Here is a 21,555-nt window from a genome sequence, read left to right on the forward strand (position 1 = left end):
CTACTATCACAAAAATAGCATTTTATGAGAATGCAAATTAAAATGAAGTATTTTGAAGTTGTCACCATCAACAAGTATTTACTGAAATATAATCATAATTAAGGAGTAAATGATTATATAAATTATATTACACATAGAAGTTGCTGAAACAAAGAATCCAAGAGAAATGAACAGAAGGAACACAGAGAGGGCCTAAAGAAGAACAGAGTAAAAGCAATGGTAATGAACAAAGAAAGGCCCTATTTCAAATCCTCTCATACCCCTCACAAAGTTACTTCTAGAAGAAATTCAAAAGCACCACCCCCCAACCCTGGGTGCACACTCACACAGAAGGATCTCCTTCCAGCACCCTACCATAAAATGCGGTGTTGCTACAATGTACTTATGTACAATTAAGGCACCTCTGGCTATTCCAATTTGTTGAAAATTAACAAGTTCCTGTTAATTGTTAATTAAATGAGATTCCACAAAATACTACATTTTGTGGAAGCCTTCTTACAGGGGAAATATGCTACTAAAAACTAAATTATAAGGCATCAGATCAATTGTAACATATCCATAAAAGAAATCGTGCTTTCAAACGAAAGATATTTGGCTTAGTTCATATGACATTACCACATCAAAATGGGTTTTTTCAAAGGAAAAAAATGTAAATGCTTAAAAACAATTTAGTTTTTAAAATGTCCAACATTAAATGTATAAATTAATAAACATGAAAATTAAGTTTTATAAAAATCAAGATTATAAACAAATATAGATCAAAAAGGAATTTTTCCTTATAAATCACATACTAACAAACTACAGGAATGTTATATGTAATTTATTAGAAATATTATTAATAAACTATAAAAATTGACATTTCAAACTGACAGTCTATTTCTCAGTACTTTGCTTTTTTTAATAACTCTTGGGATAGAAGATATAACTTTATTATGAGATTAGAAAAGAAGCACATTTCATATTCTTCTAGCAAATTATTCTAGACTTAGCTAATTTTTGGATAAATCTGAGGATATTTTCATAGGAGAAATATCTATGCCTTTCTAGCTCTCATTTCTAAACTATAAAAACAGAAATGAATTTACAAATAAGAAGTAAAAATCTAGCTGCAGTCCTCATCCTGTCACTAAGTAATTCTGTGACCTTGACTAAGTTATTCCACTCTGGGCTTCAGTGTCCATACCTACAAAATGAAGAATTTCAACTACAAAATATCCACAAATTTGTATGGTAGTTCTAAAACTTTTAAATACTACTTTTTAAATGTTTCAAATGTTAACTCACCTCATCTGAAGAATCTAGTTGTCCCAATGTTCCTGCTGCACTTGCAAAACCTTTGGAAAGGAGAAAAAAGTTTCCCTTCATAACTGTTACATATTGCTTTAACCTTAAAATTACTTTAAAACATAACAATATCAAAAGCTAAAGTTTTGTTAAGACAACTCATTCTAATAGTTATCTTGGCGGAATTTAACATTTATCTTTAAATCTGGGCCCAATCAGTTTATATTTCAATAGGAAACCTCCAGTGAAAACACAGATTTAATATTGACAAATAATGTTTCAGAAGGATTGCTTTCTTTTCTTTTTAAACCATGGTTTACTAAAATATTGAACTACTAAAGTTTTGGGGTACTCCTAAATAGCAAGTGCTATATTTTTCATGAGTTCAAACTAGAACCTTTGATAAACTAACTGAATCCCTTTGAAGAAAAACAAAGTATCTTCTTTGACTAATCTATCCTTTCTTGCTTACAAATTTTTACTACTTTTATTACTTTCCTTACAAAAAATGACACAGCGCTTAAATTTTTTCAATGAGTAAAGCTTGAGGGATTTCTTGTTTTAATACAGAAAAGTTACCATTGTTCAAATTAAATATTTAAACAAACCTTGAACTGCCAGAGTGCTAGCGCCAGCAGATGGCTCTTGTATACCGTATACAAGTTTATCCTCAGGATATGTAAGTCCAGAGCTCTTCAAAGCTATAAGGTATTTTTCATGACTCTTCCTTGCACAAGCATTTTCTCCAAGACCTAATATTTAAAGTACATTTAAAAGTCAGAAAAAAAAAATATTCCATTCAAAACATAAATACAGCCACCTCAATAAATAATGTATACACATATAAAATAGATGACTATTCTTTTTTTTTTTTTTTTTAGATGACTATTCTAATTGGAGGGGAAACCCTAGAATGAATAATATAAAATAGCTATCAGACATTTCTGTGCTCATGTTTGGCATTAATTATGTACAGCATGTTTATGGCAAATAATGAAATCCAGTAAGCAGTTGAGCATCTTAAAGATGCCAGAGATTATATACAAAACACAGGGGGTTCAAAGATTGATAAAACATGATTCCTATCTTCAAGGAACTTTTATTGTACAGAAAGGCAGATAATATGGTTAAGTGACAAATCTGCAGCAGACTTCACCATTTGGTTTCACAATCTGTGCTCTTATAATACCATGCAACCAGACCCAAAGCAAAGTTTTTGGAAAGGCTTCCTAGGGAAAAAGAGTGGAATTTTCAAATATTATAACTGAGACTATTCTTAATTTCTGTTTTGCCAAGCATAAAATGTTTTTATAATGACACTGAAGTAATTAAAAGCATAACTTGTACAGAAGTATCACTTAAAACAAATTTATTCCAAAATTTTGAGAAGTTTAGGTTCTAGAATTAACAATCCTAGACATTTCATTTAGCATTTGATCATATTAATGCCAAGTTTGTCTTCTACTTTGATTCCTAATATATTATGGAGAATAGAAGAATAATAAAAGAAAAATACTGACATTTAAAAGTTCTTTAAAAGAAAAAATTATTTTCTGAAAGCCAAGTTACCATGTCATTTGCCACCTCTTAATCTGAGAAGCCTGGCGGGCTACTGTCTATAGGGTGACAAAGAGTCAAGACACAATTGAGTGACTAAGCAAACAGACACACACACACACACACACACACACACACACACACACACACGGAGACTATACATCTTTAATTAAGGTTTCAATCTCTCTGATTATAAAAATATATAGTAAATGAGTTTGTTTAATATTTGCTGAGCTTTCCTCAATTTCCTCTCTCTGCTACTCTCAACACTTAGAATAGCTTTGTTTATTTAAATCTCTGCCCAATCTCTGGTCTAATTTTAAAAAAAACAAAAATGAAAATAAAACTTTCAGCACAGATTAGACACGAATACATCTATCCTTCAAGTCCAAAATTAAAAACAACCACAGTTTATAAAAAATAAAGGACTTCAAGGGTCCTACATAAGAAATGACTAAATATCTTCTGAATAATAAAAATCATGTGTTTATCTCGGTAACAATAAATGAAATTTTTGCAATACTTTTAATTAACAAAATATATTTCAGAGACTTCCCTAGTGGTCCGGTGGTTACGAATCCCTGCTTCCACTGCAGGGGGTGCAGGTTCACTCTCTGGTCATGGAACTAAGATTCCGCATCCCATGCAGTGTGGCCAAAAGCACACAAACTTTCCTTTAATTATTTCTTAATTAAGTTGAACATATTTTCCTTTAACTTCTTGAACATATATGTAATAGTTTTTTAATCTCTTTATCTACTAAATCCAACATCTAGGCCATTTCAAGGTCAATTTCTATTAGTGTCCTTTTTCTTAGTTACACTGCACAATTTCTTATTTTTTTGTATGTCTAACAGTTTTTATTGTATATTGGACATTCTGATGACACATTATCAAAGATTCTGGGTTCTGCTATCTTCCTTTGAAGAGTGTTAATTTTAATTCTGCAAGACTTACAGCTTGATCACATAGAATTTCTGAAGACTCAGTTTTAGTTTGTAAGGGGCAAATCTCTTACTATTATACAGTGGAAGTAACAAACAGATTCAACAGATTAGATCTGAGAGACAGAGTGCCTGAAGAACTATGGATGGAGGTTCGTGACACTGTACAGGAGGCAGCAATCAAGACCATCCCCAAGAAAAAGAAATGCAAAAAGGCAAAATGGTTGTCTGATGAGGCTTTACAAAGAGCTGATAAGAGAAGAGAAAGCCAAAGGAGAAAAGGAAAGATATACCCATTTGAATGCAGAGTTCCAAACAACAGCAAGGAGAGATAAGAAAGCCTTCCTCAGTGATCAATGCAAAGAAATAGAGGAAAACAATAGAATGGAGAAAAACTAGAGATCTCTTCAAGAAAATTAGAGATAACCTATGGAACATTTCATGCAAAGATGAGCACAATAAAGGACAGAAATGGCATGGACCTAACAGAAGCAGAAGATATTAAGAAGAGGTGGCAAGAATACACAGAAGAACTATACAAAAAAGATTTTCATGACCCAGATAACCACAATGGTGTGATCACTCCCCTAGAGCCAGACATCCTGGAATGTGAAGTCAAGTGGGCCTTAGGAAGCATCACTTTGAACAAAGCTAGTGGAGGTGATGGAATTCCAGTTGAGCTATTTCAAACCCTTAAAGATGATGCTGTGAAAGTGCTACACTCAGTATGCTAGCAAATTTGGAAAACTCAGCAGTGGCCACAGGACTGGAAAAGGTCAGTTTTCATTCCAATCCTTAAGAAAGGCAATGTCAAAGAATGCTCAAACTACTGCACAATTACACTCATCTCACACGCTAGCAAAGTAATGCTCAAAACTCGCAAAGCCAGGCTTCAACAGTACGTGAACCGAGAACTTCCAGATAGTCAAGCTGGATTTAGAAAAGGCAGAGGAACCAGAGATCAAATTGCCAAGATCATTAAAAAAGCAAAAGAGTTCCAGAAAAACATCTACTTTTGTTTTACTGATTACGCCAAAGCCTTTGGCTGTGTGGATCAAAACAAACTGTGGAAAATTCTTAAAGAGATGGGAATACCAGACCACCTTACTTGCCTCCTGAGAAATCTGCATGCAGGTCAAGAAGCAACAGTTAGAACTGGACATGGAACAACAGATTGGTTCCAAATCAGGAAACGAGTACGTCAAGGCTATATACTGTCATCCCGCTTATTTAACTTATATGCAGAGAATATCATGCAAAATGCCAGCCTGGATGAAGCACAAGCTGAAATCAAGATTGCCAGGAGAAATATCAATAACCTCAGATATGCAGATGAAACCACCCTTATGGCAGAAAGTGAAGAAGAACTAAAGAGCCTCTCAATGAAAGTGAAAGAGAAGAGAGTGGAAAAGTTGGCTTAAAGCTCAACATTCAGAAAACTAAGATCGTGGCATCCAGTCCCATCAATTCATGGCAAATAGATGGAGAAACAGTGGAAACAGTGACAGACTTTATTTTGGAGGGCTCCAAAATCACTGCAGATGGTGATTGCAGCCATGAAATTAAAAGATGCTTTGCTCCTTGGAAGAAAAGCTATGACCAACCTAGACAGCATATTAAAAAGCAGAGACATTACTTTACCAACAAAGGCCCATCTAGTCAAAGCTATGGTTCTTCCAGTAGTCATGTACGGAATGAGAGTTGGACTATAAAGAATACTGAGCACCGGAGAACTAATGCTTTTGAAATGTGGTGTTGGAGAAGATTCTTGAAAATCCCTTGGACTGCAAAAAGATCAAACCAGTCCATCCTAAAGGAAATCAGTCCTGAATATTTACTGGAAGAACTAATGTTGAAGTTGAAACTCCAATACTTTGGCCACCTGATGAGAAGAACTGACTCACTGGAAAAGACTCTGATGCTGGGAAAGACTGAAGATAGGAGGAGAACGGGACGACAGAGGATGAGATGGTTGGATGGCAAAACCGAAGTGATGGACATGAGTTTGAGTAGGATCCAGGAGTTGGTGATGGACAGGGAAGCCTGAAGTGCTGCAGTCCATAGGGTCGCAAAGAATCGGACATGACTGAGTGACTAGACTGAACTGAACTGAAGGGGCAAATTTATGGAAAGCCCAAGATTCTTTGGGCTTCCCTCGTAGCTCAGATGGTAAAAAAATCTGCCTATAATGCAGGAGACCCGGGTTTGATCCCTGGGTTGAGAAGATTCTCTGGAGAAGGGAATGGCAACCCAATCCCTTTCTTTCCCAAGTATTCTTGCCTGGAAAATTCCATAGACAGAGTAGTCTGGCAGACTACAGTCCATGAGGTCGCAAAGAGTCGGACACAACAGAACAACTCACACTTTCACTTTCAAGATTCTTTAAAAGCCCTGTAAATTGGCAGGAATAATCTCCAAACTCTGTCAGGGTTCTAGGCTTCATTAAGACTGACCTGGAGTAGAACTTACTCTAAGGTATATGGCCTTCTGGTGTGTCAACTTGATGCCTAGCTTATTAATAAGGTCTCTCCAGTTCGGTTGAGCTGATACTCCAGTGTCTCCCAACACTGCCTAATTTCCATTATCTCTATTATATTTATCTTCACTATCTGCCATTAACCCCACAGCCCTCTTTAGTAAGTCTTAGGTAGTCTCATCCTGTATGTGTGTATCTCAGTTCTCAGCCAAGCACTTTCAGGTTCCTCATACATCTGACCCACAAATTCTTGCTATTCTGCACCAAAGATTCCACAGGCTCCAACTGCTTCAGCTGCCCTAAACTGTGACCTCTGCCCCCTTAACTCAGCTGGACCACCACACTCTGCTTCAATGCCAGCCCTCCCCGTTAGTCAGAAAGTTTTCCCCAGAGAGAGATTCAGAGAATTGTGAGGCCCACCTCTTGCTTTTTGTTTCTCTCAAAGGTTTACAGTCTTGTGTTTCCTGTTGTCTAATGTCTGAAAACAACTGCCTCACATTTTTTTTCCAGTTTTATGTTATGACATAAGGGCTAGCAATTTTTTGGTATGGAGGTTTTGTTAATGTCACCTCCCCTCACTAGACCATAAGTTTTGTAAGGGCAGGGATAGGAATATTTGGTTTACTATGTACCTTCCCCACCCAAGCTCTAATATATAGCCCAAAGCCAATCAGATGAGACTATCTATAAATAACATGTAATTAACAATACACATAAAAACTTCACCACTCTAAAGAAGGAAGATAAATTTCAATTTTCAAAACATGCTGTTCATAAAGAACATTATTTAAAAGCACAAAGAACATTATTTAAAATATTCATAAGATTTTAAAATAATTGATATATTTACCAAACGACAAATTTGAGCTAAGTTACCAAGATGTAAAAACTATTTTATATTACAGTACAAACATATTTAACAACTTTAAGTTTCATAATTTAAATTCTACATCACTATAAACTCCGGGGTTTTTCTACATCACTATAAAATCCCACACAAAAGTTTAGGGATACCAAACATGAAGACACAAGAATGATGGCTGTTATTGTTTGGAGAAAGGGAGGTAAAGTATAATTACAAATATGTCACACCAAACTTGGGAAGTCTGGGTTCTAGTCCCAACTCCAAAATCAGTTAATTGTGATGTCTTGAATTGGTCATTTAATTTTTCTGGGGTTCAGTTTCTTTATCCATAATATAAGAAGTATTCTCAATAACTTTTAGCTTTAGCATTCTACTAAAATAATCTACATTTTAAGTTTTAAAATACATAATTTTTCATTATTATAATAATGTAAGTAAATTTTAACTTTCTTCCCTTTGAAATTTTACTCACCAGAAGTCAGATCTTTGTAGTTTTGTTGGTTTGTTAAAACCTGAGTAAGAACAGATCGCATTGCTCCTCCCATTTTAGTTAGATCTTCTAAAAAGGAAATTTGAGGTTCCAAAAGCTGAAGGACTTTATTAAGGTCTTTCTCTGATGGAACATCAGCTGCTAAAAAAAAAAAAAAAAAAAGCAATCAATTTTCTTTAAAATATTTTGCTAAGAATAATATTTTATTCCCTTAAAAACACAGTAACTCAGATAACAGCATTTTATAATCAAAAAGTTAATTTAAGAACTCTTCAGAAAGCAGGCACCTACTCAGCACCTAGCTAGGGCAGACTTGTTTAGGAATTCAGTCCTCTAAGAAAAGACTGATGGAGAAAAGAGATGACTTCATAAGGTACTAGATGTCCCAAGTAGCTCAGACAGTAGAGAATCTGTCTACAATGCAGGAGACATGGGTTCAATCCCTGGGTCAGGAAGATCCCCTAGAGAAGGAAATGGCAACCTACTCCAGTATTCTTGCCTAAAGAATTCCATGGAGAGAGGAGCCTGGTGGGCCACAGTCCATGGGGTCACAAAGAGTTAGAAATGACTAAGAGACTTTCTCACTCACTCACTCACTCACTCACAAAGTATTAATCACTTAATCTGTGTAAAATGCATTCAACTTAGGGTTCTATACTTAACAGATATATACATGTAATCAAAAGATCATCTCAAAATTAGATGAACAGAGTTCAAGAAAAAGTTAAGATTACTCTCTAAAACAAAACAAGACAGAAATCAAATATATTCAGATAGTATAAGAATATTAGGACAAAAATATGTCAGTTCTAAATTAAAATCTGTGTAGCAAATAACCCATCCTTTATCATATTCCAAAAATACAGACTCATGTTAGCTAAAGGTCAAAGCAACTAATTAGAAAAATATGAATGTTTTTACTAAAACAATTTTAAAATACCAGGCAAGATACGCTGGTAAGAGGGGAAGAGAAGAAATCTAGAAATCTAGCAACTTAAAAAGAATAGTTAAGAGGAAAAGAAAAAAAAGATGTCTTAGAAAAACTGAGGTCTAAAAGAAAGACATGAAGAGAGAGATTTAGAGCTTAATCATAACTGGTTAAAAGAAGAATGCATATAAGGGAGCTAACAGGGGGCTTCTGTGCCCAAAAAAGGAGATATCAAGTTCTTTAAACATTTATTGAGTATCTACTTTATGACCAGCACTGAGAAGCAAAACTAAGTAAGACGTAGTTCCTAACCCCAAGGAACCCTCAACCTAGTTAAAAGATAATCTGTGAATAAAATTCCAGATAACTCTGAGTCATGGAATCCAAGCCAAAAACCTTACTTTCTCAGTGGAAAACCATACTGTGTATTATTCTTCTTTCTGTTCTCCCCAATGACTTATTAGTAGAAATTTAATTAACATTTGTTTTTTATTTCCAGGGGCTCTAACACAGGCTCTGACAGAAAGGATGGTAGGGTGAAATGGAAAATAGAACTCCAGGTAACTGTCCAACCATGAAATTATCTCAGCTTCCATTATCTCACATTAGATGATTTCAAGTACTCTCTTTTATCTTTTTTTTTTCTCTTTAATTTCAAACAGTGATCTATACACAAATGAATGCAGTAGTTTACTTTTGCACAGACATAAGAAATTAATGCTGAGTACAAGCAGTAATACAGAGAGGAAAACTTCATGAACCTAAGTTCACAAAATTCATCTTAAAACAAAAAAAGTGCTTCCATTCATTCCTTTATGTTTTCGGGTAATGGTAACATAATTATCAAAGCTATGTACCCATGTCATCCACCTCTTGTAACTGCTAAGTGTCACCAAGGAAAATATAAATATAATATATACTCTTATATTAATTATTCTTTGATTAAACTAATGGTAAGCTTTAAGATTTGCATAATGTGATTTCTACCTATTATTTTTCTAAAATAGGACACTTGCAGCATAAAATGTGAATATCCAAAAAAATCTGTTAACTAACATATGTGAAATAAAATGGTAAGAAATTTCAATAACCCTGCTGGTCTCCAGTTCCTTCATTCCAAAGAGAAAGCAGTTTGGGACTAAATCAAAACAATATTCCTTTCTCTATTTTAATGCATACCAGAAGTATTTGACAAAAGACTGTATATTCTGCTTAAAATGTAGAAGTGAGGAACTATAAGCATTTGCTCACAATGCAAATAACATAATAGTTTTAGAAATGCTGACGATACTATAATTCTTCACACTTCTAGATGCAAGAGAGAAGATAAACATGTGTGCCATAGTTTCAAATTGGATTTAAGATTACTTACAGTATTAAATAATCTAAAAGCTCTAAAAGTAATGCAAATGGAGTCCTTTAAATGATAAAAATGCAAGTATCTCTAGAAAGGCAAAAGACATCATAAAAAGTTAATGTTTGGTTCATACCACTAATTGATACCTGTAATTCACAATGTCAGATTAAGAACTTTAATAAATGATATCTAAATCGAGACATTTAACTAAAGCATATTAATCAAGATTGTGACTACATCTTAAAAAGTAAGAATAATATTGGTAATTTGCATGTTTCTTTTCTCTTTTCAATACAATCAGGATGCTCACAGATATACATTCTACCAACAATATGGGAATAAGCAATTTGTTCCCTAAGTTGTTATACACAGAAGGGAATAAATATATATACCTCTACAAAAAAGGAGGAGGGAAAGAGATTGGTGAAATAGTTTATCTCCTAAAAATCTAAGTTAAAGTCAAACACTTTCAGGACTTCTTAATTCTGCTCTATCACAATATAATCACAAATTAAATCACTTCAATCCCATAAAATAATTATTTCCTCTTCTCCAGAAGGCCAAATAAGTTTGATCAGAGACATTTACAACCGAGCAAAAGAGATTGCCACATTCTGCCTACTACAAGGTATCTATGAAGTCATATAATTGATATTTAGTGTGCCTTTATTTAGTATATCATAGTTATCACATAAAAAACATTAAGCCAAAAAAAAAAGGTATCTGAAAAAATTCACCTCATTGTTAGTGCTAAACTTTATTAATTGAGAACTTAAAAAGAGTACTAACAAAAAGTGGATTAAACATACCTGGTTCATTATAGCCTTCTCTTAAATACTGAATAAGACAAAAAATAAATCTTGGAAGAACAAATTCAGACATCATCAGTAAGTCTTTGGGGACACAAGGAATATTTGAACTTGATTTAATTTGATGCCTTTTGCAAAACCTGTAATAGGAAAAAGAAAAAAAAATTAATGGTGCTGTCAAATCTGCTAAGAATATATTAATTCTATTTACAATATCCATAAAAAGAATGTGGGCCAATATCAAAAGGAACGTATTACTCTTTTTATGATTTTAAGGCACCAAGTTAAAAGAATATAGTTTTAACTGGTCTTTAAATAAAAATTGGCACTGAGGAAGATTTCTTCCTAATAAGACATCATACCAGTTACATTTCAACTAGAATACAAAAAGTAAATCTTGTTACTGACTTTATACATTTTAACTGCAATTTATTAGTTTCAAGGATTAATTTATTACTTTCACTCTTTATAAATCATTAAATACAAACTGATTATTTCCCAAACTTGGGAATTATAAACTTGGAATTATTTTAAAAACTTGCATTTTTCATTCCTTAACTATTTTGAACTTATTGCATTAATGAGTAGATAAGTGATACAAATACTTAAAGTTTATTTGAAAAGTATATACACTTAAGTATGCACATTTCTTCTGATCTTATACTAATTTTAAAGTATGACTGGTATATTTGAGCAAAACTGAAGTAAACTATATTTATAATCTGGGTAGTCATAAATAAGCTATTTTGTGACCAAACACAAAATAAACACACTAAACATAAAACATACCTAGAAAGAAACTTATTACAACAGATGGAGAAACTATTTTAGCTGAAAAACATAAAAAATCTGAACAGAGAAAAACCACATTCCCTTAAAAAAAAAAAAAAGTCTCTCCCACCAAACGCAATGACATTAGATTTAAATTTCAATGGGACTAATCACAAACTAATTCTAAAGTTCAAATGGAAAATCATATGTGTGAAAGAAAATAAGTAAAACGTCTTACAAAATGATTAATGACAGTGACCTACACTTTAAAACATAGGACAAATCCAATATAATTTAAAATATGTGTAATGTCTCTATATTGACCCATATGAGAAAAGAATCAAAAAGAGTGGATATATGCATATATATATAACTGATTCACTTTGCTGTTAACTATACTCCAATAAAAGAATTTTTTAATAAAAACAAAATAAAATCTGTGATATTATGTTATCAATAAACCACAATGGATTCCAGAAACAGACTATGTAATGCCTAAGTCAATTAATGTGGGGGGGTAGAAGATTTTCAATAAATTGCTAAAGGACTAATTGATTACACGCAGGAAATAAATTTGATCCTTATCTTATACCATATACAAACTATATTCCACACAGATGAAAAATCAAGCAGGAAAAAATTTACCAGAAAGAAAATAAACTATTACTTATATTATCTCAAAGAACAAAAGTCAAAGTAAGATTTAAAAACAAAAGTCATAGAAGAAAGATAAAAATTGGCTACACAAATTAAAAGTTTCTATGCAGAAAACAATTACAAACTGGAAAAAACATTTATAACATATACAAGATTAATATCTATGATCTTTAAACTCTTGAAAAATGGGTTAAAAAGAAAGTAATTCATAAAAAAATCATCCAAGGTCATGGGCAATTCACAAAAGTGAATGACCAACAAACATATGAAAAGATGTTCAAGTTCTGCAGTAATCAAATGAATTAAGTTTATTAAAACAAAAAATGAGCAATTAGAAAATCTCCATTTTGTGATACCTATAAAATAACTGACCCATGGAATGGAGTCATTAAAGAAAGGCTTAAAGAAAAATTTACCACTTAGAGAACAGACTGTTACATCCATATCAATCTTAGTATCACCACAGGAGAGGAAAAAAAAAATCAGATGCTGTGATGCTTCTGAAGTACACAGTGCCATTTACAAAGAGTTTTTACCAAACAAGTTGAACCTAAATGACACTAGAGCTAAGTAGTGAAGTCTCTAGAGCTAAGAGATAAAGAAATAAGTTAAATGACACCGTAAGAAAGCAAATAGAAAAATCATGAAAGTAGAACATTATATAGGACAACTGACTCCACTGCAACTGATCACAGCAACCTGTCAGTGGCTGAGAGGAAAAGGAGGTAGAAGGAGCACCAGTTAAAGAGCTTGAAAGGCCCAGTAGCCAAATGTAACATGTGAACGGATTCTAACCTAAACCAACTTGAAAAAGGCATTTTTTAGAAAACAGAAGTCCAATTAAGAACTGAGTACTAGTTTGTTAAACAATTTTATTAGGTAACATAAATGGCATTGTGGTTATGTAAGTAAATGTTGATGGATATTTAACAGTAATAAGGAATTAACTTTGTTTAGGTATGACAACAGCATTGTGGTTATCACTGAATAGAACAGTCCTATCTTTTACATACCTCTATATAAATGTTTATGAATAAAATGCTACAATGTATGAGATTAGCTTCAAAATAATTTGATTGTGTAAAGGAAAATAAGTAGGAGTATACAAAGCCCAGCTTGAGCTGTTAACTGTAGAAACTGGGAGACTGATAAGGGGTTTTGTTATATTATACTTATTAAGCAGAATGTGGGCCAGTGTCAAAGCCAATAAAGTACCACCACTTTCAGATTTTTAAGACATCAAGAAAAAAGAATGTAGTTTTAATTGGTCCTTAACAAAACATCACCAAAGGAGTTTTTTCCTAATAAAATATTGTTATCAATTAAGTGACACTCACTGCTTTTAGACCTGTATGAAATTTTCTCCACTAAAAGGCTAAAAAAATTTTTTAAGAAAGAAAATGCATTTTTTAAAAGATGAATACTGAAGCATACTGGGGGGTGATCAAATATGTTTGGGATTTGTTTCAAAACACTTTGGCAAAACAGAAAAAAGGCAAAGGAGGCAAACGAGTCAAAAATCTTGATAAACATTGAGTCCAATGATGGGTTGCTGCTGCTGCTGCTGCTAAGTCGCTTCAGTCGTGTCCGACTCTGTGCCACCCCATAAACAGCAGCCCATCAGGCTCCTCCGTCCCTGGGATTCTCCAGGCAAGAACACTGGAGTGGGGTGCCATTGCCTTCTCCAATGATGGGTTATGGAGGTTCAAAGTTCTATCTTTAACTTTGTGTATGGTTGAAATTTTTGATAACATAAAAATGTTTTTTCATCTTGCAGATTAGGGAAAATTCACTTTATTAACTCGTTGGAAAGCATGTTCAGAAATTTGTTATCATACACGTGGAAGGGTAAATAGATCCAGTTTTGGATGACATTTTAACAATAGAAGGCAATGGCATCCCACTCCAGTACTCTTGCCTGGAAAATCCCATGGACAGAAGAGCCTGGAAGGCTGCAGTCCATGGGGTCGTTGAGGGACAGACACGACTGAGCAACTTCACTTTCACTTTTCACTTTCATGCACTGGAGAAGGAAATGGCAACCCACTCCAGTGTTCTTGCCTGGAGAATCCCAGGGACCGGGGAGCCTGGTGGGCTGCCGTCTATGGGGTCGCACAGAGTCAGACACGACTGAAGTGACTTAGCAATAGCAATAGCAATTAATACTTGAGGCTTCCCTGGTGGCTCAGACGGTAAAGAATCTGCCTGCAATGCAGGAGACCTGGGTTCAAGCCCTGGGTTGGGATGGTCCCCTGGAGGAGAGCATGTCAACCCACTCCAGTAATCTTGCCTGGAGAATCCCATGGACAGAGGAGACTGGCAAACTACATTCTATGGGTGGCAAAGAGACACAAATGAGCAACAAATGAGTAACAAATAAGCACAGCACAGCATTAACACTTTAGGTATTCATAACTTTAGCTGAGCATCTCTCTTTCTTGTAATTAGATAGAAATAATTCTAAATTTGCAAAAATATATCTACAGATATATTCACTGTACCACAGTTTGCAATGCAAAAAAGTTAGGAATTACTCATGTAATAGAATAAAGATTAACCAAAATTTTGTAGATCAATAAAAAACACTGAATTTGTTATAAAGAATGAGGCAGATCAACAAGTACTGAAGTGGAATTATATCTAAAATAAGTGAGAAAATAATTGCATACCATACATATATATGTACATATATATATAATAACCTCTTTTATAAATAAAATTTTGGAAAAAGAAGAGAAAAGAAAATGACATCTGTAGGAAGAAAAATACTTAGAGAAATGTACACCAAACTTGGTAGAAATTAACTGAAAATGGGATACAGCATACTTTTACTGTCTACATTAATTGTACCTACAATGTTTAAATTCTGTAAGATAAATATATGTATAACTGTATAATCAAAAGGAAAAAACCTACCCCGAAAATGAACAATAAGTTATGTCATTCATTTGGCTTTAGTTCCACAATTTGAACATTCATTCTTAACCTTTTTTGGCTAATAGACCCTTTTCAGAATCTAATGAAAGTTATAACTCTTTCTTAAGAAAAAAAATATACAAACATACAAAAATAAAACAGAGTGTTCACATACTACTTAAGTTTATCTACCCTTAAAGCAGAGCTTAAAAACATCAGGCCAACAGATTATAGTGTAGAGACAGGTAGACTACCTCAGTCCTCACACAGATAGGTAGGCAGGGTCTGAACAGCCTCCTCGGCTGCTTTTGTTTCCCATCCAAATATCATTTCCATATTAATCATAGAATGAAAAAAGTTGGAAAAAAAAAATTAAGTTACACCCTAAGGGCTTCCCTGGTAGCACAGCTGGTAAAGAATCCTCCTGCAATATGGAAGACCTGGGTTCAATCCCTGGGTTGGGAAGATCCCTGGAGAAGGGAATGGCTACTTGGTCCAGTACTCTGGCCTGGAGAATTTCATGGACCGGATAGTCCATGGGGTCGCAGAGTCAGACAGGGCTGAGCAACTTTCACTTTTCACTTTCACTGTTCATTACACCTAAAAGTCTAAATCTTTATTTAAAGGGAAATAGGAACTTAAGATGGGGAAAGCAATGGCACCCCACTCCAGTACTCTTGCCTGGAAAATCCCATGGACGGAGGAGCCTGGTAGGCTGCAGTCCATGGGGTCGCTAAGGGTCAGACACGACTGAGCAACTTCACTTTCACTTTTCACTTTCATCCATTGGAGAAGGAAATGGAAACCCACTCCAGTGTTCTTGCCTGGAGAATCCCAGGGACAGAGCAGCCTGGTGGGCTGCCGTCTATGGGGTCGCACGGAGTCGGACACGACTTAAGTGACTTAGCAGCAGCAGGAACTTAAGAACTTCTTTCAGATGGGGTACACAAAATCTAAGTAAAATCAAAGAAACTTAAAATTCTCCCCTAAACCTAATATAATTTAACTGAAGTGCTTATAAGCATGAATGTAGAAACAGAAAGCTTTCTGTTTACAAAAGAAAGTAATTCAAAAGAGCTACTGAACAGACAGTGAAGAACACTTCAGTTCAGTTCAGTCCCTCAGTCGTGTCCGACTCTTTGCGAACCCATGAATCGCAGCACGCCAGGCCTCCCTGTACATCACCAACTCCAAGAGTTCCCCCAAACCCATGTCCATTGAGTCGGTAATGCCAGCCAACCATCTCATCCTCTGTCGTCCCCTTCTCCTCCTGCCCCCAATCCCTCCCAGCATCAGGGTCTTTTCAAATGAGTCAGCTCTTTGCATCTGGTGGCCCAAGAATTGCAGTTTCAGCTTCAACATCAGTCCTTCCAAAGAATACCCAGGACTGATCTCCTTTAGAATGGACTGGTTGGATCTCCTTGCAGTCCAACGGACTCTCAAGAGTCTTCTCCAACACCACAGCTCAAAAGCATCAATTCTTTGGCGCTCAGCTTTCTTCACAGTCCAACTCTCACATCCATACATGACCACTGGAAAAACCACAGCCTTGACTGGATGGACCTTTGTTGGCAAAGTAATGTCTCTGCTTTTTAATATGCTGTCTAGGTTGGCCATAACTTTCCTTCCAAGGAGTAAGCATCTTTTAATTTCATTGCTACAATCACCATCTGCAGTGATTTTGGAGCCCAGGAAAATAAAGTCAGCCACTGTTTCCACTGTTTCCCCATCTATCTGCTATGAAGTTATGGGACCAGATGCCATGATCTTCGTTTTCTGAATGTTGAGCTTTAAGCCAACTTTTTCACTTTCCTCTTTCACTTTCATCAAGAGGCTCTTTAGTTCTTCTTCGCTTTCTGCCATAAGGGTGGTGTCATCTATGTATCTGAGGTTATTGATATTTCTCCCGGCAATCTTGATTCCAGCTTGTGCTTCTTCCAGCCCAATGTTTCTCATGATGCACTCTGCATAGAAGTTAAATAAGCAAGGTGACAATATACAGCCTTGACGTACTCCTTTTCCTATTTGGAACCAGTCTGTTGTTCCATGTCCAGTTCTAACTGTTGCTTCCTGACCTGCATACAGGTTTCTCAAGAGGCAGGTCAGGTCAGTGTCAATTGAGGAATAACATTTCAACCTGGAACAAAGGTGAAGGAACAGCAAGAATGGTCTAAGCAACTTGGAAACTGAGGTTACAAAAATAACTATAAGATACTATGAGTGTGTGCTAAGTCACTTCAGTCGTGTCCGACTTTGCAACCCCATGGACTGTAGCCCACCAGGCTCCTCTGTCCACGGAATTCTCCAGGCAAGAATACTGGAGTGGGTTGCCATTTCCTTCTCCAATAAGAAACTATGAGATTGACAAACAAAACTGGTTTTTGCATTTTAGTCTGAGAAATAATATGGGGAACTAAAGCATCTTACATATTATACAGCAAGTGCTCAATAAAGGTTTGGTGAAACAAAGATTTAATCTAATAGTAGAATTCCAAAAATGATTTCAAGGGCATCCAATTAAAGAAAAAACAGAATTCATTTAATAATTCCAGTTTTCAAACATCTTTTTAAGAACCACTATATGCCTGGCACTTACGCCTTAGGAATAGAGGCCTTGCTCTCATGCAGCTAACTTTCTTTCGAGGGGAGAAGCGGGTTGAGGCAGAGGATAGAAAAACAAATTAATATGAAAAATAAGCTCTACAAAATAATACCACAGCCTGATTTATAGAACGGATCCATTAGGCACCTTTAAATTGGGTTTGTCAGGGAAGGCCTTTCTGAAGACTTGACATCTGGGCTACAGACCAAATGAAACGAAGGAGCTAGGCTAGGCATACAAAGCTCTGTGGGTTGGGCGTATTGTCAAGAGGTATGACAAATGAGACTACATACAATCAGGTTCTAAAGATCTCTCCCCAGGTGAATAGAAAGAGGGCTCTTAGACCATCGGTATGGCTCCAAAGGAAAAATGGCAGGAAGTAATGTGTTTGCATTTGCAATTCACAGGTCACAGATTTTTTTCTTCAAGGAACCCAACAGTTCTGAATGAGTAAAAAGGTTAAATATTTCTTAGTGAAGCAGGATGTTATGGCAATAAATAGGATAGTCAAATAGAACTGTGGAAACAGTTGATAAAATAGCATCTCCAAATTTTATTTTACCTCAACTTTTTAAAAAATCTTCATTGAACTGACAGAAAATTGCCCAAAAGCAAAGTGTTCAGCTCAATGAAGTATCACAAACTGAACACATCCATGCTAGCAGCAATCAGATCAAGCAACAAAATATTATCAGCATCCCAGAAACCCTCCGTCTGATTCCCCTAATACCAAATTTAAATGACTGAAAACAGAGTTCCTATACGCTGAAAAAAAGAGAGGGGGCAGAACAGGACAAGAGGGAAAGGGATAGGATGGCAAGAAAGGAAAAGGACCAGAGGATTTTGGTCATCCATTTGCAAATTACTAAGATTTGGCTGGGGGGAAGAAGGCCAAGGAGAAGCCAGCTCAAATAACTCAACCACATATTTCAAAAATTAGAAAAGCATCTGAGATAAGCTCCCTAAAAATTAGACTGTGGCATGTACATTACGTTCCTAACTCAGCACAAATCACATACAAAGAATAATTTCACATATAATCTAAGGTAATTCATAGAGAGGGCTTTCTTGGTAGCTCAGTGGTAAAGAATCCGCCTGACAATGCAGGAGATGCCGGGCTGAATTCCTGGACCGGGAATATCTCCTAGAGAAGGAGGGAATATCTCCTAGAGAAGGAAACAGCAACCCACTCCAGTATTCTTGCCTGGAAAATCACAGAGACAGAGTAGCCTGGCAGGCTACAATAAATGGGGTCACAAAATAGAGACACGACTTAGCAACTAAACTTAGCAACTAAACAACGACAATTTATAGAGATCCCTAGAAAGACATGCATCCCAAATTAAAAGCCCCTGAAATAATCTCTTCACTTTACAGATAGGGAAGTAACAGAAACACTAAATGACCTATCTAATAAAACTGCTAAAAGATTCCTGAAGATCACAAAAGTCATATCATAAAGATATATATGGTATGCAACAAATCTACATACATAATATGACCTCAGTAAAAATATCAATAAAGAATAAACAAGGTGATTCTAAAGTTCCAATGGAAAATTAAAAGCTAAGAATCTTCTGTAAAACAAATGTAATGAGAGTAGAGTAGTTTTATCAGGTACTAATTTATTTTAAGGTTAGAATAATCAAAACAGTGTTGCTGTCCAGCCTTTAGGCAGTTTACATTCTAGAGAGTAGACATTAATGATAAATGCAATTAAGTAAACTATAAAATAAACAAAGAGAGAGTTGGGACAGAAATTCACCTATATGCGTTCGTATCTTGTATCTCTATATTTCTACATCTTTCACAGGCGTGGCTTCAGTAAAGAACAGATTAACCTCATGTCTAAAACTGTTATATTACATGAATAGTTAAGAAATAAAAGGAAACATTTTAAATTCCATCTAGATAGGTTTAATATTATTTACTGGGGCCTAAAGTACTAAAAAAGCAAAAGATTAATGAAAATTATAAGTTCTAATTGGGAAAGAAATACATCAAGGTTGTATATTGTCACCCTGCTTATTTAATTTATAAATAAGCAGAGTACATCATATGAAATGCTTGGCTGGATGAAGCATAAGCCAGAATCAAGATTACTGGTATCAGTAAAGCAATTATCCTTCAATAAAAAATAAACTTTAAAAAAATTAAAAATTAAATTAAAAAAAAAATTATCGGGAAAAATATCAATAACCTCAGATATGCAGATGACACCACCCTTATGGCAGAAAGCAAAGAAGAACTAAAGAGCCTCTTGATGAAAGTGAAAGAGGAGAGTGAAAAAGTTGACTTAAAGCTCAACATTCAGAAAACTAAGATCATGGCATCTGGTCCCATAACTTCACGGCAAATAGATGGGGAAACAATGGAAAACAGTGAGAGACTTTATTTTGTTGGACTCCATTGTGGACAGTGACTGAAGGCATGCAACTAAAAGACACTCCTTTAAAGAAAAGTTATGACCAACCTAGACAGCTATTAAAAAGCAGAGACATTACTTTGCCAACAAAGGTCCATCTAGTCAAGGCTATGGTTTTTCGGGGAGTCATGTACAGATGTGAGAGCTGGACAATAAAAAACGCTGAGCACCAAAGAATTGATGCTAGAGAAGACTCTTGACAGCCCCTTGTACTGAAAGGAGATCAAATCAGTCAATCCTAAACGAAATCAACCCTAAATATTCATTGGAAGGACTGATGCAAGCTGAAGCTCCAATACTCTGGCCACCTGATGTGAAGAGCTGACTCAGTGGAAAAGACCCTGAGACTGGGAAAGAGTGAAGGCAGGAGGAGAAGGGGACGACAGAGGATGAGATGGTTGGATGGCATCACCGACTCAATGGACATGAGTTTGAACAAGCTCCAGGAGATAGTGAAGGACAGGGAAGCCTGGCATGCTGCATTCCATGGGGTCACAGAATCGGACAGGACTGAGTGCCTGAGCAACAAAAAAGTTCTAATTTACTTAAAGAAGGCATATAAGATTAGAAGATTTGAAGGTAAAATTAAAGATGTACACATATTTAACTTTTAAGATAGCAAATAAATTATAAATTGAATGCCTGAAGGCAGAAAGAAAACAATGCAGCACTGGCACATGAAAAGATATTATCAATGGGCATATTAATTACTGTGACTCCCAAAATGGATCAAATATGCTGCTGCTGCTAAGTTGCTTCAATCGTGTCCAACTCTGTGCGACCCCATAGACAGCAGCCCACCAGGCTCTCCCGTCCCTGGGATTCTCCAGGCAAGAACACTGGAGTGGGTTGCCATTTCCTTCTCCAATGCATGAAAGTGAAAAGTGAAAGTGAAGTCGCTCAGTCGTGTCCGACCCTCAGCAACCCCATGTACTGCAGCCTACCAGGCTCCTCCGTCCATGGGATTTTCCAGGCAAGAGTACTGGAGTGGGTTGCCACTGCCTTCTCCGGAATCAAATATATGTGGAATTTAATTCATGACATAGGTAGATTTCAAATCTATGAGAAAAACTTGGCTCACTCAGAGAAATGGTATTGAGATAATTGAATAACCAGACAGTTTAGGGGCAGGAAACAGCATCTCCTAAAATCTTACACCATGATAATAAATAAGACCCATATCAAACTTCTACAGATGAAAAATAATGTTAGTAGCAAAGAAATACACCTGATGGGATAATAGTATATTAGACACTAGAAAGAGAAGATTAATAATTTACTGGCAAAGCAATAAGAAATTATGCAAAATAATTCATGAAGACTGAGAAAAAAGAGCATCTCAGTGAGGAGTGGGATTAAAAACAAGCAATATTGCCTTACACTGGAATCCCAAAAAGAGGAGAAAGAGAAACAGAACAAATATGTGAAGAATGGTCAAATTTTTTCCAAATGTATTGAAAATCATAATATTACA

At 35.5% G+C, this 21,555-nt stretch overlaps 1 protein-coding gene across 1 annotated transcript in view; it reads right to left on the reverse strand.

The window, feature by feature from the left end:
* Positions 1-21,555, reverse strand: part of UBR3 (ubiquitin protein ligase E3 component n-recognin 3) — a 205,850-nt gene that overhangs the window by 158,510 nt on the left and 25,785 nt on the right. The window contains exons 2-5 of the mRNA XM_070803519.1: positions 10,711-10,850; positions 7,599-7,757; positions 1,893-2,036; positions 1,285-1,334 (exon numbers count right to left, since the gene is read on the reverse strand). Coding sequence (XP_070659620.1) covers positions 1,285-1,334; positions 1,893-2,036; positions 7,599-7,757; positions 10,711-10,850 — 493 coding nt within the window. The remainder of the gene's footprint in view (positions 1-1,284; positions 1,335-1,892; positions 2,037-7,598; positions 7,758-10,710; positions 10,851-21,555) is intronic.

This window comes from Bos indicus, chromosome 2 (assembly GCF_029378745.1).
Source record: "Bos indicus isolate NIAB-ARS_2022 breed Sahiwal x Tharparkar chromosome 2, NIAB-ARS_B.indTharparkar_mat_pri_1.0, whole genome shotgun sequence".
Classification (NCBI taxonomy): Eukaryota; Metazoa; Chordata; class Mammalia; order Artiodactyla; family Bovidae; genus Bos; species Bos indicus.